The 12,395-nt window shown below is 40.7% G+C and overlaps 1 protein-coding gene across 1 annotated transcript in view; it reads right to left on the reverse strand.

Annotated features, from left to right (window-relative positions):
* The window catches only part of ZMIZ1 (zinc finger MIZ-type containing 1), a gene marked incomplete at its 5' end in the record, with an annotated part of 157,572 nt that overhangs the window by 15,154 nt on the left and 130,023 nt on the right, over positions 1-12,395 (reverse strand). Inside the window, 8 exon segments of the mRNA XM_082002252.1 lie at positions 850-917; positions 1,225-1,385; positions 1,951-2,056; positions 3,262-3,472; positions 6,860-7,001; positions 8,296-8,470; positions 8,474-8,542; positions 10,759-10,947. Of these exon segments, the coding sequence (XP_081858378.1) occupies positions 850-917; positions 1,225-1,385; positions 1,951-2,056; positions 3,262-3,472; positions 6,860-7,001; positions 8,296-8,470; positions 8,474-8,542; positions 10,759-10,947 (1,121 nt within the window).

Below are 12,395 nucleotides of genomic sequence, written 5' to 3' on the forward strand. Positions count from 1 at the left end.
CTCTCTGGTCAAAACATAAGGCTGAAATTATGCCAAATATCCCGCTTTTCCTTTAAGCAATCACCCTAAACTTTTGCTCCTCGGAAATCTTTTCTCTTTTTTAACGTCAGCCTTACTCTGGACCAGAATCCTTCCTGCTTTCTACTCTCACTTTAATTTGCATTTGATGTTGACTTTGACCTTGGAGGATCCAACTTCATTTCCTACCTAATTACTGGGAAACATTGCAGTCTTCAAAATTCTTCCTCTCCGTGAACACTGCCATTAACTGCATATTTATGTGACTCAAAGCACAGCACCCGAGACAGTTATTTGGCATACATACTTAATCTTCAGCTGGATGCTGAACACGTTAGTATCTACATGTTTGAAGTTCTGTAATTTGGGCATTACAACATCAAAATTATACAAAAATAACTCCGGAATAGGCTATCTGTTCAATTGCCATGGTATGTGTTGTTGTCTGGTAGTTGCTTATTACTTCATAATCTAGGGGAAGACAAACTCCCAGTTCATTTGTTTATGTAGATATCTGTCTGATCAATGTAAATATTTGATCTTCTTTTGAACTCTACACAACCCACTGATAGCCTGTAATGAGAGCTCACAGATCATGTATTTTGTGAGAAAATATCTCTTGCCGGTTTTTAAATTTCTTATAATTCAGGGTGTTCCCTCCATTTATGAAATATTGCAAGAATTTTTGTTGGACTTTATGCTATTAGGTAAATGTAATATATACACCTGATTTCTTAGCACTTCTTTTTTCTCCCCTCCATGACCTTAAATACGATCTGAATTTGGCCAAATTGTGTACAACTGCATTTCATGTAGTATGGTTGCACTTACTTGCATACCGGACACCTCCAAGTTCCCCTTTCACAGTTCAGTTGCAAGTAAGATTCCAGATCAAAACACTAGGTATCAGAAAGAAACAAAGGAGGAAAAAAAAGAAAAAAAAAAGGAAATAAAGGGAAAATACTGTATTAGCTGAATCAGTTGGACAAAAGTAAAACTGCCACAAAAAAAGCCTACTAGCACTGAAAACTAATCCAAATAGCTTACTTTCTCCCTCTACATTAAACAGATGAATAGTTAATTATTTAGGTTGACAGACACAAAGAAATCTCATTTCATTAGGCTCTGTTATACGATAACCAAGCTAAAAGTACTGTAACAACACATGGCTGAGGGAATATTGCCAGGCCACTGGCATTTACTCACTTGTACATGCTTGCAATCGTGACCCCTTGCTGGGAGCTGAATCCGTCGGAATGTGATCGGACACTTCAGAGACACTTTAATAGCAGTTTGCTCTACTCCATCTTCTCCATTTAGTGTTGCGTTGCCAGAGGAAGCTGCTACGCTACTGAAGTTCCTCTTTACTGTTTAGGAAGAAGGTATGTGTATGTGTGAGAAAACACAACTGTGCTGTAAGATCTAAGGTAGAAATCTGAAAGACCAACACTTCAACCTTTAAGGGCCAGTTTAATGGACAATTTATCCACACAGGTGTATTCTGTGTTATTTAGAACATTCTCCTGAACAGACAAACCATCACACGCGCGCATATCAGCTATACCCTCAACCAAACAAAGTACCATACAAGCACTTAAAGCAGCCCTAAATAAATAAAGAATAATCTTTCTACAAAGGGATTTTAGTGAAGTCAAAAACAGATGTCGGGGAAAATCCAGAGAGGTTCTCCCGGAATGGGAGAGTACTCGCTGGGAACTAAGCTTGTGTTCTTGGTACTTTGTTACCCTCACCCAAATAGCCCTCAACATTTGAGGATACTGAGGATTTAATCTAGACACATGATGTTCTGGAAATTCCTGACAGTACAGCTTCAGGTTTTCAATAAGCAAGTAAATCTTGTGTAGAAAGAGCTTATCACAACTGAACATAGGCATTCTGGAAAGTCATCACCCAGACAAAATGAAAACTCACTCTTGGTGATACAATGTTCCGCTGGGAGGAGGCGTTTCTTTAGTAGACCTTGAAGTACGGAGCGAACTGACGGTCGGTGTACTAACTGCAACACGAACAAGTGTGACTGAAAGAAAACGCATTTTGTTACCAAGAGAACCAAACACACAGGGTAAATACACTGCTGAACATAGCTGCATTCTTCCCTTGGACACGTGGCTTCCGTAAGAGCCTGATGCTTAAATATGAAAGCTGGTTCTGCTCTGCTGTGCACATGCGGAATATCCCTAAGGGAGCACACACTACACAGTATGTTGTTCCCTGCTCCAGGAGCGTAACATATACAAGGGCTTTAAAAAAAAGTAAAGATTTTCTGCATTTTCTCCCTCCTTAATACTCAGAATACACAGAGCTGACATATTCATCTCCGACATCAGGGTTTATTTTTAAAACCCTGGATTCTTTGACACTGTCTAGCCTACCTGCCTGTCCTCAGACTACGTTGAAGTTGCAAAACCGATTTGCTGTTGACATGCCTGGAACCAGCTGAATCTTCATTCCCAACACAGAGCTCGTTGTGGATTCACAGGATGCCGCCCCAGCTCTTAGCCACCAGATAAATGACATTATGCAGAGAGACATCAGTGTGAAGTAAAGCAAAATAGGAGGATGGCTTCTTGTCAAAGTGCCTCACACTGCGACCTTGGGAGAGGTAACAGCTTCCTTTTTTGTCAGTGACAACAGAACAGTCAAAAGCTCAGAGCACAGCCGTGCAACAGCCTGCATTAAAAATCAGTACTTGTCCCTAACAGTAACCAAATCATGGAAAAGGAAAAAGGGGAAAGTTGCATGGTCTAGACTGCATCATGGAACATTAGTTTTTAAACTGAAAAGCTGTATGAAAAATCGTCACCACCACCAATGATTATGGTGTTGATGTTCTCATGTCAAACCAAACACAGTTTAATACCCTAAGTAAATGAGATTAGTATCACACAACAGACTGCATTGCAACGATCTACTTCTACATTTTTAGCCGCCTTGTTACACAGGCACACGCTGAATAGGTAGGAGATCAAACTCCTTTCCTCCCCTAGACCACAAGACTTTTCAGAGACACTGGAAGGACACCACTACATTCTGCAGTAATTTAGCAGCAAAAATTTCCACATTAGCACTCTGACTGTGTCAACATCATCAACAAGCACCTTACCAGAAAAACGCATGGAAAAAAATGAGAGTAAGGCTCTTACAGCTAAGGCAACATTTGCAAACTGTACTGAATAGCAAACTCAGCATCAGCAGCTGCAGCCGTGAGCTCGGTGTACTTACACAACAACATGCTGTGACTGTAATTTGAATCGTGTTTCTTCCTGGCTGGCAGACGTGCTTTAGGTGCAGAGGTTTATGAGATGTCTTGTTGTCACCACGTTCAATGGTAAGTGGGGTTGCATTAACGCTGACCTGGACTGAAGCTGGCCAGTTTGTGTTCATTTGTCTGTCTTCATGGTGATAGCACTTGAACTGTAATTCCAAGTCAGACCTGTACAACAACCAATAAATCTTCTTTTAACTTTGCTTTCACATTGCAGAGGGTAGGTCGTTTTGATGCTAGGAACACTTTTTCTTTATCTGTCAGACTATTTTTCTAGAATTATTGCCAGTAAAGGATATAACATACTTTCTTCATAAAAGCCCTTAACAGAAGCAAGTCATGATGAATTAATGATGCAAGCTTGCCATGAATTGTTGTTAATATTTTACACATATAAAGCACTTTCCAAGGGAACATCTTAAACCACTTTGCAAAACTAAACCATGGAATGATCCTGCAGAATGAAAAATGTTAACATCAAGTAGGTCCTTCCTGTGTGTTAAGAGTTAAGTACAACAAAGTGATACTGCAGTATTGCGGGTTGTGCTGAAGACTTTGGATTCTTCACTACTTCAGAACATTTAAAAGAGCCTTTGAATGAACACTTGCCAGACAAAATACCGGTACACCTAATCCTGCCATGGAACAGGTAAATCAACTAAGAGAAAATGACCCCTGCATATACCGCCCCCCCAGTGTTTTTGTGATTCCAAATTAACATAGCTGTGGATTAAATTAACATAGCTGTGGATTAAGTCTACCCGATTTAGACCTTTCAGAACATGAATTCCTCCCACCTCTCCAACAGTAACTTCCACACACTATATAGCTCCTCAAAAATTAGTTTTATAACACCTCCAAAAAAGGAAGAGGCTGAGATTAAGTTAATCACAAATTAAGTGGGTAGAGACTATGACTTCTGTTTCATATACGCATGTTAACCTTGCGTTAGGAATGAGTAATTTGAAGAACAAATTTAAAAGAACATGAAGAACTAAACTGAAATGTCAGGATTCAGCTGTTCATGACAGCAAAAGACAGCTGAATGTTTATCTTGTATGCTTGAAAATCTAGGTGCTCATTTCTTCATCCTGCTTGAAGGAAGGTATCTTTGCAAGATCCATGAGGAACAGCTCATTCAGGAAACCATCACCTTAACTGCCATTTTCCTTATCCAAAACCAGAGATTTCAGTTCTGACTTAACATTATCTTTTCTGGATTTCAAAACACTGGATTAGCACTGGATAAAAATATGTTTGTGGTTTTTGTTTTTTGTTTTTTTTTTTTTAAAGAAAGGTATAGAATACAAATGACCTGACCTTTCAACGTAATCCATCTATATTGAGTCTTTCCAGGCTTTTTTCAATATTTTGTTAATAATTTTTTGAAAGCTCGCCTTGCAAGATCCACTGGAGATTCTCACCTCACGAGAACACACCCCAGTCTCCAAAACCTGGAGGGAAAGCAAGGCTTGGTATCTCTGATATAAAAACCAAGCAGAGTAAGAGTGTTCCCGAGGACTCTGAGGAGGCCTGCTGAATGTCACAGAGTGGTGACAGAGCTCAGGAGATCCTCATGTTCTTAGCATGCAGTGTCTCCACTGTGGGATGCTATTAATAACTGAGCAGTGCTAAGACTGAACCAGCTTCAAGGCGACATTTTCCCTGCCTTCAACCTTTCTGTTTCTTGTAACCATGAAAAGTTCCCAGCGGGGAGAAAAATAGTTGCATTGCTATTCATTATGTGTGTACACATGAGAGGTTTTGCCGAATATTTTAACTGGCAGACAAATATTAAGAATTGGCTCAATTCCACCATTCTCTATAAATCCGAAATCCATCCACACATGTGACTAATTCATTTTTCTGGAATCCATCCAGCCCTGAGTTAAATGTGAAATGACTTCATTACAGGACCATCCGTTCTCCCCACTATTAACAAGCTTTTCAAAACAGCAGACCTGAGCACAGTTTACCTCTGAGTCTTCATTAAAATAAGTTTAAATAAAGGGTATGTGTTTGGTGAGCTAAGGAAGAAAGAAAAAACCAGATATTAAGAAACAGCCTCATGCCTCAGTGCAGCACTATAAATCTACTGAATGAGCCAGCACAATTCCCAGTAGTGATTACTTATTAATAAGAACCTGCAAATAACTGCCAAAACTCCCTCTGCTGCGAGTACTCCACAATAATGAAATGCAAGTAAGCAATAACTGACCTCAAAGTTAGGTGTTAATTATTGGATGTGGTCTGCCTGCAATCTCCCTCCCTTCCAACCCCAGGCTACCTCAGTGTAGCGGGACACTGTGGCAGCAAGGACTCCTGCGTCCCGCATCAAGCCTCAGCTTTAGAGCCAGCATCCACCCCAGGGGCAGGGAACTGAGCGCACCCCTCTGCCCAGCTCACGCCCTCCACACCATGAAAATAGATGTCTCAAGTGGATTCCAGTGAACGAGGAGAAGATCTTCACAGGGGAAAAAAGGTGAAGCTACAAGTTATCACTCCCAATTAAGATCAGGGGATATGTGGTCCAGGCTCGGGAAGAAACTGAAAGTGAGGCAGGCAAAACAGAAAACGTGCTTAAGATGCTGCATTTTAGCATCGCAGCTGCTACCCCTGTGAAACTACCTCCATACAAGATCCTGAGCAACTAACCAGCCCCCAGAGCGCACAGAGACAGGCTCAAACCGCGTAATTAGCAGCCACGATAAACACTGAGATGCTTTCTGAGAAAAACAGAACGAGGAAACAGAATTATTCCATGGTATTCGAAAACACATGAATAAAAAAGTAAGGCTGCCATTTGATCTAAAGCTCTTCCATGAGCATGGTAGAATCAGGACATAACCTGGAATCACTTATGCAGACCTACATTAAATGCATGAAAGTACCATTCCTCTGTGCTGGAAAGTAGTACTCGCTGTAAGTGAAAAGCAGAAGCCTTTGTAAGTGGAAAGCTATGCTCCAGTATTTCTGACCTGTTCTTACTAGGGAGTTGTAGGAGAGGGGGAATTTAGCAAGTTAGTTTTTAGAGTTTGGAGGATTTAAGCACTTGTCTTTCCAAATGATTTTACCAAGCCTCTAAATCAGGTCCTTCATTAGTGTGTTATTTTTCATTATCAGATACTCCGCACCATTTCATTTAAGCATAAACTGTGACAGCCCTGCATAGGTACTCCTGCAACTAACACAGGCCACAAAGCGCCTAGGAATTCAGAGTCTCCCAAATGGAAGTTTGTGCTGGTGTCGGTCATGCACATCCCACACCCGTTCCACGCAGGGCAGAAAGGATAGAACAGTTGCAGTGATTTTTTTTTCAAACACTGCATACCGTACGCTATCACCAAGCAGACGCAACACAGATCAGGAAGCATTTTAGAATGTGTTGTCTCTGGAAAGTGACAGGTGAGAGTATCTGTGAGTTTAAAGAGCATTTTTCCTACTTAGGCCACAATCTTGAAACAGAAATTCATGGCAAACCTAAATGAAGGTCACCTGGCCTGCCGCTCCTCCATCACTGGGGGCAAGACTTCCTTGCCGAGAGGCTGAGCTTACCTCCACATCAGCGTCTGATGAACAGTTGGCCGTAAGTGAAAGACATGGTTACTGACTGCCAGGTTGTGTTCCAGACGGAAGGGCTCGAGTACAACACCATCTCTCACGGGAAACGTCAGACGCAGCTCATCATTGTGGTTGGCTGGGATCGAAGAGGGAGAGAAAGCGTGAACTTTCCCTTTAGCATCTGCAGTGCAATAATAATGTGTATATTTATACAGAATAGTAACAAATGGCACAGTGATCTGCTACTGGATTTAATTTAGCAGGTTCATACACACAAAAAAGAAAATCACAAGTAACTACATCATCTAACTGACACAAGTGACAGAGCTCAAGTTGATAGCGATGGCAACCCAAAGTCTTCTATTCTCCCACCCTTAACTTTAGGACCTTCGCATTCCGGCCACAAACAGAAACCAGGTATGGCAAGAATTCCTGGTTTTTATTACTGGGTAGGTTAAGTGTCCAGGCTTACTCTGTCGGCAGAAGACTGACAACAAGTATCTTAATTATGGCAAACTGTGATAATGCTTATTTTCCCCGCTTTGAACTGGGACCAACATCCCAATTAGTTCCAACAGTTTCATCATCTGAAACTATCCAGTGACCAAAGATCTAGTCTCATAAAAAGAGGTTTTGTGGTAAATTACAGCTGATCTATGAAGTCCAAATATCTTTAAATGCTGTGTTCTTGCCCAAATTATACTGCAGGACACCTTCTTCTACTTCATTTTTTGGCTATCCTGAGCTCCAAACACCAGTTGCAAAGTGCTAATGCAGCAGCAGTTATTTTACAGAAAACATAAAGTTTCTCCCAGTTCCCTAGTAAATGATATCTCCTATTGTTCATCAGTCACTTCAAAACCTCAAATATCTTGTGCTAGTACTCAGCCAGAGCAATCTTGTTATTACTGCCCTGTTCCCAGCCAAACGTAGCTGTGATGTTGAGTGGCTTTGAAAGGAACATATATCAATTTTTGGCATACTACTGAATATTCTTAAGAAGCCTGTATGGATCACAATAGAGACACCACAATAAATATTCACATTTTACACTGTTCTGCAGTGTTGTTCAATGAATGGCTTTGCCCTTGAACAGAACAGACCACAATGAAAGTTTATACAATAAACAAGCCACCAAGCGCACATAACACAACCCAAAATCAAGTGTTTTATCCTCAGGAAGTGCATCAAAGGAATACTTCAGGAGTAAAATCCTTACAAGTTTAACCTGGGAGAACTTTTCTGATACTCTGTTTTAGGAGGGGATAGCAATCTTTCTCTTTCCTGTCCACTGGCTCTAGAGAGCCTGGGCTGCGCGTGCCACCTATCACAACTTAGCGATCAGAGCTAGTTTCCACGCTCTGAAACGTATGTGGCAGAGAACAGAGAGACAATAAAGTGACTGTGGGGGCATTCTGTTTGCTACTCACTTGGAGGTGGTGGTAAAGCATTGATATTTGGTTTAATGTCAGGTGGGAATGGTGGTTTGACATCCTGGTTAGGTGACAGGTATGGAGGAATATTGCTCCCTGGAGTCATAGGTGGCGTGGGGTTTCCTGGAACAGGTGAATGAGGGTAATTTGCCACAGGTACAGGCCTTGATGGCTAGAAAATAAACAACATCACATTGTTATTGCAGTCTGAAAATACGAATAATGAGCCTTGTGAACTGCACTGCTACCAAACAACAAAGACCGCAAACAAGGTAGGGAGGCCCCTCTGTCTCCGGAAGGACAAGAAACCACAGGATGTCCCATGAGGCCTTCGGGGAAGAGGCAGACTAGGATAGCAAAGCAGGAACTGAAACCAGCAGACCAGCCAGCTTAATTCAGGCAATGACCAGATATAAGCAAGGCTGCCAAGAGGCTTATCACGTTCCTCTGAATGCTCTCTTTCCAAAACCAACCAGCCATTCACTTCAATTTTTCCACATCACCCAAACCCAGCCTTTGTATCTCTTTGGCTTCCTCCCAAAATAGTCCCAGTACACAAAAGCCGACATGAATAACAAAATCCAAAGACATGCAATTAGAATGTCTGTGTCCCTTTTATTTCCACCTATCCTCTCTTCTACCCTGGTCCAACTCATCTACTCAGAGTGAAAGCTCTGGGGGTCAGGAGATGTCTTTTATTCTGTGTACCTACAATTTGATTCTGTTCTTAGTTTGCTACTGAATAAGACAAGCTAAGAATAAAAGGATAGTTAAGTATAAATAGCAGCTATAGTATTAAAACACCATTGGTTTTACTTTCTTGTAATTAAGGGGATGGTTGCAGTTAACGGACTAAATGAGTAACAGTGATGCAAAGGAAGCTGACACTGAACAAAACTGCAGTTGCATGGCACTCTCTTGTAATAGCTCGTGTACACACACGAGTGTCGGAAGATGAAAATCTTTACAGACAGCCAAAGTATCAGGACTTCAAATCTGATTCTGTAACTAAATGCTATGCGGCCAGCCTAGGATACTCTAAAAGTACTTAAGAAGAGAGCTGCATTCTGAAATCTGAAGCATTTATATTTCCAACCATCTTTGCTTTTTTCTCTAACACATACAGTTACTATCTCCACAATCACTACAATCCAAAGGTTCAGGTCCTGTCTGTGGAAAGCTGGAATTTTTCCCCTAGTCAGGATATCCCCCCGCTTCCTGCCTTCACAATGTCTCTTATTGTCTAACTGTTTCCAGAATGGTCAATATTTGAATACAAAATAGGGGATGCATTGGAAGGACCACAGATTCCCTATTAGAACTATTCCGTAAACAAAAAAATTAAACCCCATCTAAAATAAACACATGTAAAAGGTATTAAAAAACCTGTCACTTCAAAATGTCACCGAGGTCTTCTGCTGTTATTTTAGCACAAGCGACTGCACTGGAATTACACTAGTTCAGGATGTGTCTCCTCCGTGTGTTCTTCCTGGCAGTGTACTGCAAAAGCTGCCCCGATGCAACAGGTATTCCTTGGGGTACCACAGTGGACAGCTTGGCTGCACGTACAACAGCTACTCTATGGTAAAGGGGTTTGTTTTCCTTTTTTTTTTTTTTTTTTCTCCAGTGGTGTTTTCTGTGTGAATCACACCAGAACAATTCCAGGTCAACACCAATGTGCAACTTAGATTCCTTCCATCTACATTCAAAATCAGAATGTAGTCCAGAGACTTCACCAGCTAATGCTCCAAGAGCAGGTCAGACCATCGATGGTCCTCCCCATTTTTATACTCACTGGAATACCTGTGTGCAAAAGATCACTTTTGTGTGCACTTCAAAGATGTCAAACCTCAGCAGGCCCTCAGTACAAACTCCATTTGGAGAATACAAGTGTTCAAGATGTATCCATAAAACAGGTTTTAGGCAACATTTTAACAATTCTAATTCTTGCCCAAAACAAGCAGTATAGAGGGAGAAGAAGGAGAAAAGGGGAGGGAGAGGTCAGAGAAAGTCATGCAAACTTCAGTTCAAAGATGAATTCTACAGCTGGAACAGCTTTTAACTTTGGGCTGGCTTAATCCAACAGTGACCACTGTAGGTCTGAAATTGGGATGCTGCAAATGTGGAACCTGTTTATTACAAATTTCCAAAGCTGTATTCTTGCAGGGTGCCATGAATAGGTGAAAATATTACACCTGAATCCCACCAGGTACTTCTTTCTACATGCTATTTTTTAAAGTGAAACCAACGCTTTCTTGTAAAAGCCTCTAATGAGCTGCAGTAACATTCAATTTTCTTTATGAACTGCTCTGAAGTTACATGCAACTTGGCTGATTTGACTTCATTCTGATATACCCAAAACATTAGTAAAAAACACTGTGGGTTTTTTTCTCTGTTTCCTTTAATTACATAACTTCATTCATAAAAGTCTACCAGAATGCAACAAGATAATCTAGAAACTCTTACCTTGTAATACTGCCCCATGTTGACCGTTGGAGGAGGGTACTGCCCTGTGTTTTGCTGGCTTGGCATCCTCTGTCCAGGATAGTTGGGAGATGTAAGGGGTCTTGGAGGGTTGGGAGTGGGGTACTGACCAGGCTGGTTTGGAAACTGGCTATTTGGTCCATACTGCTGGTTTCCATAATTCGGCTATTTCATGACAGAGATGAAAGAAGACAAAGATCTGTTTCATGCAAGCAGCTGTCTTGAATTGATTATTAGCAAACATTCAATAATGGAATCAAAACAAACAAACAAAAAACCCCTCCAGGTGAATACTCCTCAACGTAGTGCCACCCATGCCTAAACCAGGGCTGGAGGTGAATACTCACTCAAACACATGAAAGTGCTGCAAACCAAAGCAGGGTAAGAATAACCATGTACCTTAACACACACATAGACTCAGCCTTGCAGCGTGTTTGAAGAAACCAGAATTACAAACAGATGCAATGTTCAGAAAATATCTGTGGTTTTTCCAAGTGCTACTAGCCCCATCCCTAGGGCTCCTTTTCCAGGTGGAGAATGAAAGCACAAAAAGAAAAAGTAACATTAAAAAAAAAACAGACCCTGGAACGGGCAAAGAATAGAAGTTATGTTGCCCATGTCTGTCTTCTCAACACAACCGCTACGCTGGCCTTATGCTAGAGTGTTTAGCAATACCCTAACAACTAAAGAGAAGCTATTACTAGTCATGAACACCTCGCTAGTGCTAGCTAGTACTGTACCGCAGTTTTGGAATCAAAGTAATGAAAACTGAAATTTTAAAGGTAATAAAATGTCCATTTGAAAAATTAACCAATGAATAAGACGTTTCCATAAATTAAGCTTTCAAAAAAAAATCAACAAGCATCTACAGGATCTGCAGAATTCCAGACCAGCAAGCATGTGACATTTAGGACACTGTTTAGTATTGATTTCTTGGGAACTTGATCATATTCACTTACAATGAAAAACCTGCTTCTGAAGCAGCAAAAAGGTATTTACAGTCTTCCTTAAAATATGAAGTCTGAAGGCAAAAATTATCTGAACCAGCCACATTCTATGATTTCTTAGCTTAATTGTAGAGTAAGCGGCAGTATTTACAGAGTGAAAAGCCTTCTCACAGAAGTAACTCCTGCGAAAGCACATCACACTTAAAATTTCTGGGTTTGGGTTTTTTGGTTTTTTTTTTTAATTAAAAAAAAAGTTTGCAGATCAGGAAAGAAATGTAGCTCAATAATAAATGTTTGTTATATCTTCTGCATACCATGGTACTCTCTGCTGTATGTTATCTATAAACTCTTACTACCATTATTATGGTCAGGCCAACATCAAAATATTCAGAGCTCTATACCTGGAGTTATAGCTGTTGTTGTAGTCTCAGTTTAATACAGAATTTTACCTGGAAATTCTCTCTGAAGCTAGTAACTGGTGGCTATTTGTAAAGACATTTAGGTGCATACAGATGCTGAGAGAGAGCTGGTGAAATTGTCAAAAGCATCTATGGCCCAGTTCACATCAATCTGAACAGTAAAATGCACTGGCGCTTTTTAAAAGAAAAGTCAGAAAAGCTCGTCTGTCTACATCTTCGGTTGTCTAAATTTCTTTAAAATTTTGAC

Source organism: Phaethon aethereus, assembly GCF_964289735.1.
Source record: "Phaethon aethereus genome assembly, chromosome: 7".
In the NCBI taxonomy this organism is placed as follows: Eukaryota; Metazoa; Chordata; class Aves; order Phaethontiformes; family Phaethontidae; genus Phaethon; species Phaethon aethereus.